This window comes from Odocoileus virginianus, chromosome 21 (assembly GCF_023699985.2).
Source record: "Odocoileus virginianus isolate 20LAN1187 ecotype Illinois chromosome 21, Ovbor_1.2, whole genome shotgun sequence".
Lineage (NCBI taxonomy): Eukaryota > Metazoa > Chordata > Mammalia > Artiodactyla > Cervidae > Odocoileus > Odocoileus virginianus.
The window spans coordinates 44,510,568-44,527,227 of record NC_069694.1 but is presented as its reverse complement, the minus strand read 5'-3'; the positions used below and the strand labels follow the sequence as shown (position 1 = coordinate 44,527,227).

General features: G+C 37.1%; 1 protein-coding gene and 1 pseudogene across 6 annotated transcripts in view; one reads left to right on the top strand and one right to left on the bottom strand.

Annotated features, from left to right (window-relative positions):
- The window catches only part of PPA2 (inorganic pyrophosphatase 2), a 93,715-nt gene that overhangs the window by 24,046 nt on the left and 53,009 nt on the right, over positions 1–16,660 (bottom strand). For all 6 annotated transcript variants that reach the window (XR_011482529.1, XM_070452258.1, XM_070452259.1 and 3 more), the window contains 2 exons: positions 6,651–6,778; positions 4,283–4,368 (listed from right to left, as the gene is read on the bottom strand). Coding sequence is in view for 5 of the 6 variants with exons in the window: in XM_070452258.1 (XP_070308359.1) it covers positions 4,283–4,368; positions 6,651–6,778 (214 nt within the window). In the remaining variant the exon portion in view is untranslated. The remainder of the gene's footprint in view (positions 1–4,282; positions 4,369–6,650; positions 6,779–16,660) is intronic.
- LOC110142136 (small ubiquitin-related modifier 2 pseudogene) lies at positions 6,997–8,450 on the top strand (annotated as a pseudogene).

Genomic DNA, 16,660 nt, shown 5'->3' with positions numbered 1-16,660 from the left:
ATGGGAAATGAGGCTGGGTGGCAAGAAGGGGCCAACTGTTTGTTCTTTGAAAAATTTAGATTTTATGGTTCTTATGCAAAAGGGCTCATCAGAAGCCAGGGAGCTTCTCAAACATACTGATACTTAGATACTTCTCCTCAAAGATCCTAATTCATCAGATTTAAAGAAGAGGACAACAAACTGGAACTTTCAAACGGTTTCCCTAGGTAACTGTGCTGTACTATATTCATTGAGAGAACTACTGTGATAAACACTGCCTTCAGTCCAGACTTAAACCTATTTACAAGGAGAGAACAGGTTAAAAAGGAAGGTGGGAAGGTTTGGTAATCAATAACAGTACACTCTAAGGAACTCAGAGAGAGAAGCAATTCATAGGTAAAGACAAAGGAAAGAAAAGCTTGGCTCTAAATATATTTTACAAATCAGGTAAGTGACAAAAAATAAAGAAACTATGGACAAAAGTGAGTTAAAATTCTGAAGATTTTGACTTTAAATTATCTAGATGCATAAAATTTACATCCAGGGCTTATAACAATTTTTAGCTAAATAAAATAATTTTGCTGTATTCTTTGAAAACAGAGAAAGAATATAGCTATTAAGAGAATATGTTTAAAGTCTGGATTAAATCCATCACATAGAGACCATCAATAGGTCATAATCTCTACATGACCTCAGTTTCCTCATATGTAAAACGGGTACAAAAATTATATGCATCTTACAGAGTTCTGGTGAATATTAATTAGATGATACATATAGAGCTCACATAACTTGAAACATAGCATACAGTTCAATAAATGTCAATTCTTATTGTTAATGTAATCCATATCATTACCTAGGAGGCTACAGTAAAATGACTTCAGAGCATATAAATAAACTTACTTTCACAGTAAAGACAATTGGAATCAGCATAGAAGGAATGATGTCAAGCTATAGAAAAACTAATCAGAGATGTTCTCTAAATGTGCAGCTGAAAAAACCTGGGAACCATATAAACCCCATCAAAGACTGCAAAAGGTTTTCAGAAAGTACTATTAGGAAGGAAATAAAAGCAAACAGCAAGCAAATACCTCTTTGAACAATCAGACACCCCTCTTTTTAGGGTGTGTGTGTGTGTGTGTGTGTGTGTGTGTGCACGTGCGGTCAGCCGTATTCAACTCTCTGCAAACCCACAGACTGTAGGCCACCAAGCTTCTCTGAAATAAAAGCAAACAGCAAGCAAATACCTCTTTGAACAATCAGAAACCCCTCTTTTTAGGGGGGGTGTGTGTGTGTGTGTGTGTGTGTGTGTGTGCATGCGCGGTCAGCCGTATTCAACTCTCTGCAAACCCACAGACTGTAGGCCACCAAGCTTCTCTGAAATAAAAGCAAACAGCAAGCAAATACCTCTTTGAACAATCAGACACCCCTCTTTTTAGGGTGTGTGTGTGTGTGTGTGTGTGTGCACGCGCGGTCAGCCGTATTCAACTCTCTGCAAACCCACAGACTGTAGGCCACCAAGCTTCTCTGAAATAAAAGCAAACAGCAAGCAAATACCTCTTTGAACAATCAGAAACCCCTCTTTTTAGGGTGTGTGTGTGTGTGTGTGTGTGTGTGTGTGTGTGTGCATGCGCGGTCAGTCGTATTCAACTCTCTGCAAACCCACAGACTGTGGGCCACCAGGCTTCTCTGTCCATGGGATTCTCCAGACAAGAATACTGGAGTGGATTGCCATTTCCTCCTTCAGGGAATATTCCCAACCCAGGGATTAAACTCATGTCTCTTGGGTTGCCTGCATTGGCAGGCAGATTCTTTACCACAAGTGTCACCTGGGAGCCCATCAGATTAATATATGACTTAGAATATCTGACCAGAAAGAAGAATTCAGCCTATTAGTTCCTAGGATAGCAACGGCCAGATGACATTTAATTTATACCCAGTTTTCTTGTTAATAAACTGCAATATTTACGTTAGAAACAATTAACTTTTAAAACTATGCTGAAAAAAAAGTGTTCTACAAAAGAAAAATGGAAGATCAAGTTCACAGCGTCATGCTAGCCTGAAAGAGAAACAGAATCTGATGACATAGAAGCAACCTAAATATCCATCGCCAGAGGAATGGATAAAGATATGGTATATATATTCAATGGAATATTACTCAGCCACAGAAAGAATGAAGTAATACCACTTGTCATATTGTGGATGGACCAATAGAGACTGTCATACTGAGTGGAGTGTCAGACAAGAAGAAATATCATATGATATTCCTTATATATGGAATTTTAAAAATGACAGAATTAAACTTATTGACAAAACAGAAACAGTCACAGATGTAGAAAACAAACTTCTGGCTACCAGCAGGGAAAGCAGGAGCTGAGGGGAGGGAGGGATAAACTGGGAGCCCGGAATTGACATGTACACACCACATATATAAAATAGATAACTAATTAAGGACCTTCTGTAAAACACAGAACTCTTCTCAATACTCTGTAATGACCTCGAAGGGAAAAGAATCTAAAAAAGGAAGGATATAATATATACACACAACTGATATATTCTGATGTATAGCAGAAACTAATGGAATATTGTAAATCATCTATACTCTAATTAAAATTTTTTAAAAAGACAGCAATAGAATCTGAAGATATAATGCCCAAGCATTTACAAAGTACGCCTCTGAATGTGGAAAAACATTCCCTGAGAGTGACTAATTCTTTATCCCATATTACTTTGGTCTAATGATTTCTTTCTTTTTTTTTTTTTTTTTAATGATTTCTCTCTTGATTCCCAGACTTTGGGCTCCAAGAGCACAAGGACTATATTCACTGCACTCACAGCAGTAATCCTACTATCAGCACAGTACCTGGCAGGAGACCCTCAACGAGTACTTACTGAAAAAGTAAATGGCTTCCCATTTTCTCTTGATTCAGAGGACAATGAACTTGGGTAGGATTCTGCCTGCCAGACTGTATTTTTGATTGTTAGTTAGGCTTACCAAGCATCAGTTGTTTTCATGTTCAAACCTTTTATGTCAGTTGCCTTTGTTATTATAATTTCATAATTTAAGCTATATGTATACTCACTGATGAAGGGAAAGTGGGAACAATTATTTCTATGGACATCAAGTGGGCTCTAAAACTACTGTGAACACTATCGAGGCTCTGCTGTTGGTGTTTAGTCACTAAGTCACGTCCGACTCTTTGTGACCCCATGGACTGCAGCCCACCAGGCTCCCCTATCCATGGGATTTTTCCAGGCAATACTGGAGTGGGTTGCCATTTCCTTCTCCAGGGTATCTTCCTGACACAGAGACTGAACTCACATCTTGTGCATTGCCAGGCGGTTCTTTACCACTGAGCCACTATAAAAACCTGGGTGTTAAATTAGGTGTGGGTAAGACAACCCAGCTATGAGGGCTTCCCTCATAGCTCAGTCAGTGAAGAATCTGCCTGAAATGTAGGAGACCTGGGTTCAATTCCTGGGTTGGGAAGATCCCCTGGAGAAGGAAATGGCAATCCACTCCAGTAGTCTTGTCTGGAAAATACCACAGACAGATGAGCCTGGTGGGTTACGGTCCACGGGGTCGCAAGAGTCGAATACAACTTAGCAACAAAACCACCACCAAGACAACTGTAAAAGGTTAGATAAAAAGAATCTTAAAAATTTACAAAGGTTTTTAAGTATAAGGAGTATAAAGATTGCAGGATCTGATCTTTATTCTCTATTATACAGTCCATTACATTATTCTATTATATAGTCTACATGGAATCTCTACAGAAAAAGTCTTAGCCTTACATCCACGGATTGATAAATAAACATACATTTAAGTGTTTTAAAGTAAAATAAAATGTTTGAGTTATACATCTTATGTTTGATTCCCCTTAATTAATTAGCTGGTGACCCAGATCATTTTGGATAAGAAGGCTTTTTTTACTCTTACCAAGAAATGATGTGGTATGTACAACATAAATTAAATAATCATATGTCTGCATGTTGAAAAATCACAGTTTTTTGCTCCACCTTTGCATATATCACAATTCATTGTAAGTAAATGCTTGTTTACTTGACAATATTCCCTACTAAACTATAAATCCCTTGTGAAAAGTGATCATGTCAATTTCTAATTTTATAGTGCCCAGTACTTGGTAATGCTTTCCAAATAGGTGCTCTTTAAACACTTTTTAAATGAAGAAAAAAAAATTGCAATTCCGTTTAAAATAAACAAAAGATCTGAGCAGTATCATATGGCTCTTTAGTACCAATTAATGATAAAAATTAACACTACATAGAAAAGACAAATTCTTACCAATTTATAGCCCCGCCATCACACTTGTCCATAAGCAATGCTTTCCAACATTCATGAGTAGATTTAATGATTTCAAGAGCAAAAGCCTGGTTAAAAACCAAAAACAGATATAGCAATCACATTATTATACTATTAATAACTTGGAACTAGTCATAGTATGACAGTTAATTATTAAGAACATGAGCTCTGGAGTCAGGCAAACCTAAGTATAACTTCTCACATCCTTATTTACCAGCTGTGTGACTTTGTGCAGGTTATTCAATGTAATCGTCTTAATTTCTTCTTCTTTAAGATGGAATGTAATCAAAATCAACTAAATCGGGAGCTGGCACACTTGGGCCTTCGGGTCAAATCCAGCCTGCCACATGTTTTTGTAAATAAAGTTTTATTGAGCACAGTAATGTTCATCCATGCAAATCTGTGCACAGCCTCTGACTGCATTAGTGCTACAACGGAAAGGCTGAGTAGGTGTGCCAGAGGACACATGGCCTGCAGGTCTAAAATACTCACTATCTGCTCTTACAGAAAAAGTTGCCAACCCGATTTAAATCACAGCGTTGCTGAAAGAATAAACAAGATGGCTGCATGTAAACTGGTTAGCCTACTGTCTGGATTGTAACTAAGCACAAACTTAATAATTTCATCATCAACAATGCTGCAAGTAGTTTAATTGAATAATCATTTTAGACTATCTACTGCTAAAGGTAATAAACCTCAACATTTTAAAAATCTTTTTCGTAAGTGTGAATTCATATAGTGTCTAAAAATGAAAACTCAACAATAGACACATATCTAGTAAGACCATTTAAGATCATTTTTTCCCTCAAAATGTTGCTAAATTTCCTTAAGCAGAGTCCTTATGTATTAACTAAGTCATAGTAGCTCCTCTCTTTCTCAGTGACAACTAAACACATTATGATATGAAGAAAATGATGGCAAATGTACTTCTGAAGGGAAAACTTTCCCTCAGGTCTTCTGTTGCCTGAGATGAAGAAGATGGCTTAATGCTTGGTGAGGTGGTGCAGGGGAGACTCCTGAGGTATGGGACAAAAAGTCAACTTATTATTTGGAAAATACATGGAAAGATTTTTAACTATATTATTCGGATAATTTTGATTATTAAAACAGATTCTAGCACTTGCTTTAAGCAGTCAGCATGAAAAAAAAAATTTAGATTACAGCCTACAGCCATCTTTTCAACCATGTTGAAGAGAGATAATTCAATTTTCCTGGGTTAGGCTCAATATATTAAACAGCAGGGATAAAAAGCAGTGCATAAAATGATTTTTTTCTGAAGGGATGCATAAATGACCCAGTCTTCATTCAGAAAAAAATTAATGTTTGTCGAAATCAAACCCCCCAATTCCCAAACTACCTCATTCTTTTATAAACTCATGGAATGACTTGGCAGTTCAACCCCAAGGTAATAAGGGGCCACAAAGGTACAAATAGGTTTGAAATGTGTATTGTTTCAAACATAAACTACAACATACATTTTAGAGGAAAAGGAAAAAAATAATTTATTTTATAAATTTTTAGTATTTTATGTGAGAGATCACAGCCTAGTAGTTTTATATCCATATTTAATAAATCCTAGACAAAGCCTTCAAGATCTTAAGGGTTAATATACCTTTTAAAAATACTGGGTTCAGCAATAAGCTCTTGTATAACAAAATACTTACTATAATTTTGAAGTTTTTATGACCATGGCTTACTTAACTTACAAAACATACTGTATTTATTAGTACCCACTTAAAGGCAGGTTTATAACGTGAAACTTAGATAGTGGCAATACGTTTAAAAGTAGTATAAATAAATAAAACAAGCAGTCTAATAGTTTTAGACTTTAATTCTGGTCCATTTTCTCCATTTGTGTCATATTAGAGTCACTTTTTGGTAACTTTGTGGTTCTGTAATATAAAAACCCTCTGACAGTAAGACAATTCAAATTCTTTCTTAACTGTTAAGTAGCTGAATTCAGTCATGATAGAATGAACACAGGAGGGAAGCCCCTTTGGATTTGCATTAATGGTAAGTAATTCCCTCCTCTCCAGGGAAGTAAAATGAAAGATTTTTCTTCATTTACAAATTTACAGAGTTAGACTGATCATGGAAATCTTTTATTTTCTGAGATGAAGGAGATATTGATAGATAAATGGATGGATATTTACCAGTCTTACTGATTTACTTAGAGCTCCTAAAACTTTTTAAAAAATAAAAATAATGTCCTTAAACATGAAAGTCAGTAGACAGTGGTACTTTTATTATCATACTATCCACAAATATTCACATAAGAAATCCCCTAAAGTGAAAACAATGTGGTAGAGGTATCACAGGCACATTTTAAAATAAAGATTATCAACTTCACCTTGTTCTTGAATTCTCCATTAAAAGCAAACTGGTTTTCCGGTTTTCCCTCTGGTATCTTATAAAATCTAAACCAATTAAGCGTAGCTTCTAAGTAACCAGGTTTGTACTTCTTAACATCTTCAATATCTGCAAGTGAAGAAACAAAAATACTTTTCGTTTAAAATCGAAATCCACTCCTTTAAGAGGTAGAGCATTGGACTGAGGGAAGGGAGTTAGTCCGATTCTGTCGCTCACTAGCGGCATAATCACCAACGTGTATCATATCACCTCTGAACTTCCATTTTTTTATATGTAAACTATTACACCTTTATTGTACAAGCATTTCTTGAGCACCTTCAGATACCATGTTAGGTACAGGGGATAAGTTGGTGAAGGCAACAAAGATCTTTTCCTCAAAGAGATAAAGTTGTTTTTTTCCCATTTATTTTTATTAGTTGGAGGCTAATTACTTCACAATATTGTAGTGGTTTTTGTCATACATTGACATGAATCAGCCATGGATTTACATGTATTCCCCATCCCCATCCCCCCTCCCCCCTCCCTCTCCACCCGATCCCTCTGGGTCTTCCCAGTGCACCAGGTCCGAGCTTGTCTCATGCATCCAACCTGGGCTGGTGATCTGTTTCACCCTTGATAATATACATGTTTCGATGCTGTTCTCTCGAAACATCCCACCCTTGCCTTCTCCCACAGAGTCCAAAAGTCTGTTCTGTAAAAGTTTTAATTAAAAAAAAAAAAAAAAACCACGAGCAGATAAACAGCAAACTGCATTAAGTGAGATATACTGAGGACAGCTGTCATTCTGAGGACAAGCCGGGGTTTAGGGCAGGAAGAGTCACAGCGTCAGGATCTGAATTCCGTATGCACTAAGCTGAGGACTCTGAGGGGAGACTCGGGGGGGGGGGGGCATACCCATAATAGAAACCACGACAGCTGCATGGGAGGCTTCCACCGACTCCTGCATCGACTGTTTAGTAAGTTCCTCACTATGTATCAGACACTGCTGTAAGCCACGAAACGGAACAGCAATCAGAAACAAGTCCCTGCCCACAAGATTACATAGAAGGAAGAGACAGACGACAAATAAAGAAACAAATACAAAATTTAAGGGATGAAAAGTCTGATGAAGAAAAATAAATCGGAGTAAGACAGAGAATGTGGTCAAGGGCTATTTTAAACAGAATTACATGAATGGTTCAGTTTTTCATTTCAAACTAATAATGATTTATAGGGTTTATCTTCAAGTTCTATTACCATGTAAACACCTTAACCATTCCATTTTGAGGACATTCATTTAAATATTAATATAATTGGAAATACTACAGCATTAGTAATAGACCCTCCTCCCCCGAAAGAGGCCCCCAGCAACGGATCATTTCCGAAGGTATCAGTTCAGGAAGCACAGAGGCACACGGGCTCCCGGGCTCCAGCGCGGCCTCCTCCTGCGCCCCCGGCGCCACTGTGCGCCGCTTCCGTGCCGACCTGGAACCTCCCGTGGGGCGGGGCTGAGCACGCTCCCGGCGCTCGCACGGCGGACGAAAAACCCCAAGCCCCAGTCAAGACTGAGAACAACGATCACAGTCATTTGAAATTGGTGGGGCAGTTTAAAATCAAGAGGCACACACCACTTAGTAAACTAATGAAAGCCTACTGTGAACGACCGGGCTTGTCAAGGAGACGGATCAGATCCCGATTTGATGGGCATCCAATCAAGGAGACAGACACACCTGCACAGCTGGAGATGGAAGATGCAGATACCATTGATGTATTTCAGCAGCGGACAAGAGGTGCCGACTAAACAGGGAACTTTATCCTTTACTCGTGGCGGCTCAGGTGGCAAAGAATCCGCCTGCAATGCAAGGGACCCCAGTTCTATTCCTGGGTCAGGAAGATCTTCTAGAGAAGGGATAGACTACCCATACCCACTCCAGTATTCATGGGCTTCTCTGGTGGTTCAGCTGGTAAAGAATCTGCCTGTAATGCGGGAGACCTGGGTTCGATCCCTGGGTTGGGAATATCTCCTAGAGAAGGGAAAAGCAACCCACTCCAGTATTCTGGCCTGGAGAATTCCATGGACTGTATAGTCCATGGGCTCACAAAGAGTCGGACAGGACTGAGCAAGTGACTTTCACTTTCACACTTTACTTCATAATTCTGTTCCTCCAGATCAAGAAGACATTTTCAACTAGAAAACTGTAATTTGGTTCCACCACATTCTGACTACTACAATACAGTTTCTCTATTCTTTCATTTTCCCTTCCTCATTCCTTTATTGTACATGAAGCAACTGGTGTATGTGCACAAGCATATTGCATTTTTTTTTTTAACTGAATGGCCAATGGTATGTTTTGACTGGCATCAAATATAGATGGAATGGGGAAAAAAAACAATTCTGTGAAAATACCCCTTTTTCTCCATTAGTGGCATGCTCATCAGCTCTTACCTTTATATTCCACTGTTATTTTTGCTCTGTTTAACAAAAAAAGAACAGCATAAAAATTCTTACATACCTTGGGGAAAAAAGTATGAGAAATATCTAGATAAAACTGGGAGTCTTTACCTCCACTAGACTGTGGCTTAACAGAAATTTAGCATAGTCCTTTATTCACAATATGTTATGGCAAACGACACAAATAGCACTTGAAAGATTAGAAGGCTGTAACTAAAACCAGGAGATGACACCAAGCATAGGGATCATTTAACGATCACTCAGTTTCAGATCTGCTCATCCAAGTCTTGTGGGAATCCCCACTCACTAGGCATGACAAGAAAAGGTATGGGTTGAACAGAGAGAAATTATCCTTTTCCTTTTTATGCTTGCCTTGTGCCTTATGTAAAAATCGAGCAAGAGTGACATGTCTCTAAAGGCCAGATGTTTCACATAAGTGAAATAAGTGTAGTAAGGCAGAAACCATAGGAATGGCAGAGACTATGGCAAACAACTGAGTATGCTGCCTAAAGGCACTCAAATTTAAAATTTTAAAACATGTCAAAGGGCCACATTATCTAAAATAATTCTGGAGCAAACTGCAGAAATGCTACAACTAGCTAAGAGGAAAAAGAATCCCTTGAAACTGAACACAGACTACACCAGCTCTATTAATCAGATGAGTACATATTAACTGACAGAAGATGTTTAAAACAGTGAATTCCAAAGATTAAGATCACATTGTTTTAGTATTGTACACTGTATACTAGGACACAGAGTTCTTTGTTATGCCCCCAATAGAACATTCAATAGATTTCACCTAATTAAATTCTGATTTTTTTCCCCTTTATCTTATAAAAAAAGTTTCCTGCCAAAGTGAGTTTGTATTGACCATTTTCCTACATTCTATCTCTATTTTTGCAAAAAACAAAAAAATCTCTGTAAATTAACTGAGCTCCTTCAAATCACTGTTTTCTTACTGGCAGGAAAAAAATATCTTTTAGTCTATGGAAGGTGAGCAACCAGAAATGCACTTTAATCAATGTCCAAAATGAATAATTTTCTATTACTTATTCTTGCCTGGAGAATCCCATTGACAAAGGAGCCTAGTGGGCTACAGTCCATGGGGTTGCAAAGAGTCGGACACGACTGAGTGACTAACACACACACACAAATCTGATTTATGGTATCATTATACCTTGCCCAATCTGCCATCTTTTGTCCCACTGCATAAACCATTGTTTTTTTTTTTTATAACTGCTTTTTAACACACTGACTTCAAATAAGAAAGGAAAAGCTAAGTTATCCAGTATCCATATCAGTTTCCAAGGTTTTCCCTTCAGAAGTTATAAAGGGGATCTGTTAAGAAATGACATAAATAACAAAAAACCTGAACATTTAATAATGCCAATAAGAAGTATAACTCTCCAAATATAAGTCAAACTTTTCCATTCCCAATTAATTATACCCTGAAGCAAAATCAGCTGCATTTTCAAAAGAACCAAAACATTTAAAATAAGTAATTTAAACATTTTAAAACCTCAATAGCAAATGTCTCCAGCCAAGACTTTACATACAATACTAAGTCAGTTCAATGAATTACTCTTCCAAAAATATGAAAAATTCTACCTAAGTCTATAAACTGATTTACAGTTCCTTAAAGATTTTTATATAAATAATCTCATTTGTTCCTCATAAAACTCCTGACAGTTGTGAAAAGTAAATTTGCATTAAATGTTAAGAAAACTACAGCTAAAAAAAATGTAAAATTTGGGGAAAATGCTTCCAACTCATTCATGGTAGAACTAGTATTATACAAATACAAGTCCACTAATTCCATGAATCCTAGCTTTTCTTCTATATTGCACATTGATAATCTGTCACAGGTTTATTTATATTATTTTAAAGTATAGATGTATTCTTATTTTGGTTTTATTATGGTCAAATATCCATAACATAAAATTCACCATTTTAAGTGTTTGTTTTGGTGGCATTAAGTACATCCACAGTGTTGCACAACCAGCACTATTAGCCATCTTCAGAATTGTTTACAATATATGTTCATTGTAAGAAAAGCAGCAATTCTCTAGTGGTCATCTACTTCCACTCCTGGAATTAATTTTATATGAAAGTTTCTATTATAAATAATTATATAATTTATTTTCAAGATGAGCTAATCCAGAAATAAAAGAATACTCTAGAAGTGCTCCTTTATCTAATCAAGCTAAGCTTATTTCAGTTCTCTTTTTAACTACAAATCAAACTCTTTTGATTGAGATCTACTCAATCAACTCCCTGGACGATTAACAAAGACTCTCTACTTCTGTAGCATATTCTGCCTGATGTCGACAGTAGTCTGTCTGCTGAGTCTAGCAGATGACCCTAGAATGAAGCCTGCACTTTGCTCCCACGAGTTAAATTTTAGCTTTGCCAAGCATCAGGTGTATTTATTTCCAAATATTCATGCCAATGAAGTCTATTGTTCTAATTATGGAATTTAATAAAATGTTATATAAGGCAGTGACTTTATTAGTACAAAAATGAGATTTTGTTCCTATAAAATTACTGTGAATGCTTTTGAAAGAAATCAGTAAAAGAGACTGTTAAGAACATCTGCTGTCAAAGTAGCTCTGGGTAAGTTAAAGACGAGACAAAGACATTAAAATGTATAATTATATGTGTCAGTCACGCTGCAAATGAGGATTTTAGATATGAGAGGTCAAGGACAGCTTCTAACAAAAAGTATTTTAGTAAATTCTTAGGTGAAGTGTGGGAGCGACTCATTCAAACCTCCAGAAAAGGAGTCCTGGGAGGAAGACTAGGTACCAATATTCTGAGGTATGCGTGCGCACTGAAGGCTTGAGGAGACAGTAAGAAAGCCCTGTATCTGAGCCGAGTTAAGTAAGAGTGTTAGGAAACGAGATTAGAGAAGCAGTCATGTAGGACTCCAGGGGTCACACGGACCTGACTTTGGAATGAGAAACCATACAGGATTCTGGGCAGAGAAGTACGTGTTTTCAGGAAGAATTCTGGTTGTCTTTTAGGGAAAAGACTGTGGAGAGGAAGAAGGGGAAGCAGGAAATCCAACATGAGGCTACTGACTGTGCATGTAGGTGAAATATGATGAGGGAGGGCTTTGATAACTGTAACTGTAGGAAGGTGGTGACAAATGGTCATTTTGGATTAATTTTAGAAAATAGAACTGAGATGAATCACCAATGAAAGAAAAAACAAAAAATAACAAAACCCAGTAAAAATCAGACTTACATAACATTTAAAGAATCAAAGAGCTAAAATGGACTCGTCTGTAACATTAAGTAGCAATTCAAATTATAATACAGCTAAAAGCAGTCACCTAAATAGGTATCTATTAATGGGACTCCCCTGGTAGCTCCAACGGTAAAGCATCTGCCTACAAGGTCGGGAGACCCGGGTTCAATCTCTGGGTTGGGAAGATCTCCTGGAGGAGGAAATGGCACCCCACTCCAGTATTCTTGCCTGGAAAATCCCATAGACGGAGGAGCCTGGTAGGCTACAATCCATGGGGTCGCAAAGAGTTGGACACGACTGAGAGACTTCACTTTCAAATAAGTATCACCCTGTTTTTAAAAATTTTCATAATAGGTGTCTTAAGTTCTGACAAATAGTGTACAGCCATGATTTACACTATAAGCAAGCTGTTTCTAAATTTGAAAGTTTAATTAACAAAGATTATATGGAATATCCCTAATAGGATGTTTATATTAAAACTAAAAATGTATGATTAACACCACCCTTATGGCAGAAAGTGAAGAAGAACTAAAGAGCCTCTTGATGAAAGTGAAAGAGGTGAGTGAAAAAGTTGGCTTAAAACTCAACGTTCAGAACACTAAGATCATACCATCTGGTCCCATCACTTCATGGCAAATAGATGGGGAAACAGTGGAAACAGTGAGAGACTCTATTTTTAGGGGCTCAAAATCACTGCGGATGGTGACTGCAGCCATGAAATTAAAAGACACCTGCTCCTTGGAAGAAAAGCTATGACCAACCTAGACAGCATATTAAAAAGCAGAAACATTACTTCACCAACAAAGGTCCATCTAGTCAAAGCTGTGGTTTTTCCAGCAGTCTTGTATGGATGTGACAGCTGGACAATAAAGAAAGCTGAGAGTGAAAGAATTGATGCTTTTGAACTGTGGTATTGGAGATGACTCTTAGAGAGCCCCTTGGACTGCAAGGAAAGCCAACCAGTCAATAGTACAGGAAATCAGTCCTGAATGTTCACTGGAAGGACTGATGCTGAAGCTGAAACTCCAATACTCTGGCCACCTGATGTGAAGAAACGAATCACTGGAAAAGACCCTGATGCTGGAAAAGACTGAAGGTGGGAGGAGAAGGAGCCGACAGAGGATGAGATGGTTGGATGGCATCACCGACGCAATGGACATGGGTTTGAGTAGGCTCCGGGAGTTGGTGATGGACAGGGAGGCCTGGCGTGCTGCAGTCTATGGGGTCACAAAGAGTCAGACACGACTGAGCAACTGAACTGAACTGAACTGATAGTTCTATATCAATTCATTGGAAATTTTGTAAATTTCTTTACTAAATGCTAGGTAAAAAGCAAAACAGAAATAATGATGCAATCTAACAAATTTTAAGTTCAATTTGGTTTTTAAAATCCAGAGTTTTAAAATAAAATAAAATAAAATCCAGAGTTTTTCATTTTAATTTGGTCTGTCTTAACTAATTTTGAATTAGGAATTTATAAAAGCAAAGAAATTAAGCTAAAATATCTTAGTTAAAACCTACCACTTTATTTCTATAGACATGAGAGGATCATAATACTTTTAACTTTTTAAAAGCAATCTTTATGACTTTATCTTATCCCTTCATTAGGGATGTTGTATATCTTTCAACATGTAATCAAGTTTCTTTTCAGTATAAACCAATTGATGTGTTTCTAAAATGTAACTGAATATCACAAACTGTGCTCTAAGAAAAACAAAGGCTTGATAATTGACTCTCTTTCTAATCTTTATTATAAAAAAAATACATTCTCTTACAACAGGAGTAGTTTCTAAACACATGTGTTTGACAAGATTTCCATTTTACCCAGATTTCAGACTTAAACATACTTTGATGTTCTATTTTTGCCAAATAAGCAAATAGTAATGACATAAATGAGGAAAACAATGGAACTGATAAGGTTCATTTCATACCTGCAGCTCACGAACCATAAGAGAGACAGAGTGCATGGACTGTCTAACCTATGAGGCCTTTTACTCTGTAGGCATGAAGGATACAATGAACTTTAAAAGGAATTATTCACCAAAAACAAAAAAATTAAGAAACTTCAATCATGAGAAAACCACAACACATTCTGTAATACCTAAACCACTGATTATTAAACAACATTTTAATTAATTAATATTAAGTATTTTAAATGAATTTAAAGAGAAGGGAGTGACAGAGGATGCGATGGTTAGATGGCATTACCAATTCGATGGACATGAGTCTGAGCAAACTCTGAAAGATAGTGAAGGACAGGGAGCTCGGCATGCTGCAGTTCCTGGGGCTGCAAAGACTGAACATGACTTAGTGACTGAACAACAACAACAACAACAACAATTTTAAAATAGTTTAAGTAACTCTCCTGACTACCAAAAAAGAGCCACACTCAGCCCCCCCAACTTTTGATATAAATAGTGAATATCAGAAACAAAGAAACACTTACTTATTAATAAATAACTTGGTATAAAAGAAAACCAAACTCTCACTTAGAATATTCAGAAAATAATGACAGTAAGAATATTCAAAAAGTTTACAAGAAGAAATAAGGTAAACTAGGAAAAACATTCTGCTTGGAATCAGAGTACTAAGTTCAAATTTTACTTCTAGCACTCATATCTTGTGTTATTTTGGAAAAGTACATTACTTTGTCTCTTCAAAAACAAAGTGGAGAAAAAGACATAAAGCTTGCGATGATTTTTAATAAATAATATATTAAAAACTATGGAATAATTCTTAACAAATATTAATTCCCTGCAATCCCTTAAAACATTGTCCATGGGATGCAGCCAAAGATACTCAAAAGGAAACCTATAACTCGACATGCTTTTATCTCTGAAAAACAAATATGAATTAATGATTTTAAAAATTACTTAACTTTTTTGCAACTATAGTTATTTTACTTTTAATGTACATAAGTTTATTGAAAAATCAATGTACTTAGATGCTGTTGTTCAGTCGCTCAGTTTTGTTCAACTCTTTGCAACCCCATGGACTGCAGCATGCCATGCTTCCCTGTCCTTCACTATCTTTCAGAGTTTGCTCAGACTCATATCCACTGAATCAGTGATGTCATCCAACCATTTCATCCTCTGTAGTCCCCTTCTCCTCTTGCCTTCAATCTTTTCCAGGATCAGTGTCTTTTAAAATGAGTCAACTCGTTACATCACATAGTCAAAGTATTGGAGCTTCAGCTTCACCATCAGTCCTTCCAAAGAGTATTCAGGGTTTATTTACTTAAGGATTGAGTGGTCTGATTTCCTTGCAGTCCAAGGGACTCTCAAGAGTCTTCTCCAACACCACAGTTCAAAAGCATCAATTCTTCAGCACTCAGACTTTTTTACAGTCCAACTCTCACATTTGTACATGACTTCTGGAAAAACTATAGCTTTGACTATATGGACCTTTGTCAGCAAAGTGATGTCTCTGCTTTTTAATACGCTGCCTAGGTTGGTCATAGCCTTTCTTCCAAGGAGCAAGCACCTTTTAATTTCATTGCTACAATCACCATCCACAGTGATTTTGGAGCCCAAGAAGATCAAGTCTGTCACTGTTTCCATTTTTTCCCCATCTATATGCCATGAGGTGATGGGACCAGATACCATGATCTTAGTTTTCTGAATGCTGAGTTTTAAGGCTGTGTTTTCACTCTCTTCTTTCACTTTCATCAAGAGGCTCTTCAGTTCCTCTTTGCTTTCTGCCATAAGGGTGGTGTCATGTGGATATCTAGGTTATTGATATTTCTCCTGGCAATCTTGATTTCAGCTTGAGCTTCATCCAGCCCTGCATTTCACATTATATAGTCTCCATATAAGTTAAATAAGCAGGGTGATGAAATACAACTTTGACACACTCTTAACCAATTTGGAATCAGTCTATTGTTCCAAGTCCAGTTCTAACTGTTGCTTCTTGACCTGCATACAGGTTTCTCAAGAGGCAGGTAAAGTGGCCTGGTATTCCCACATCTTTAAGAATTTTCCACAGTTTGTTGTGATCCACACAGTCAAAGGCTTGGCATAGTCAATGAAACAGAAGTAGATGTTTTTCTGGAATTCCCTAGCTTTTTCTATAATCCAACATTGGCAATTTGATCTCTGATTCTTCTGTCTTTTCTAAATCCAGCTTGTACGTCTGGAAATTCTCAGTTCATGTTCTGTTGAAGCCTATTTGAAGGATTTTGAGTATTACCTTGCTAGCATGTGAAATGAGGACAATTGTGAGGTAGTTTGAACATTCTTTGGCATTGTCCTTCTTTTGGATTGGAATGAAAACTGACCTTTTCCAGTCAGTTTTCCAAAACTGTGTCACCA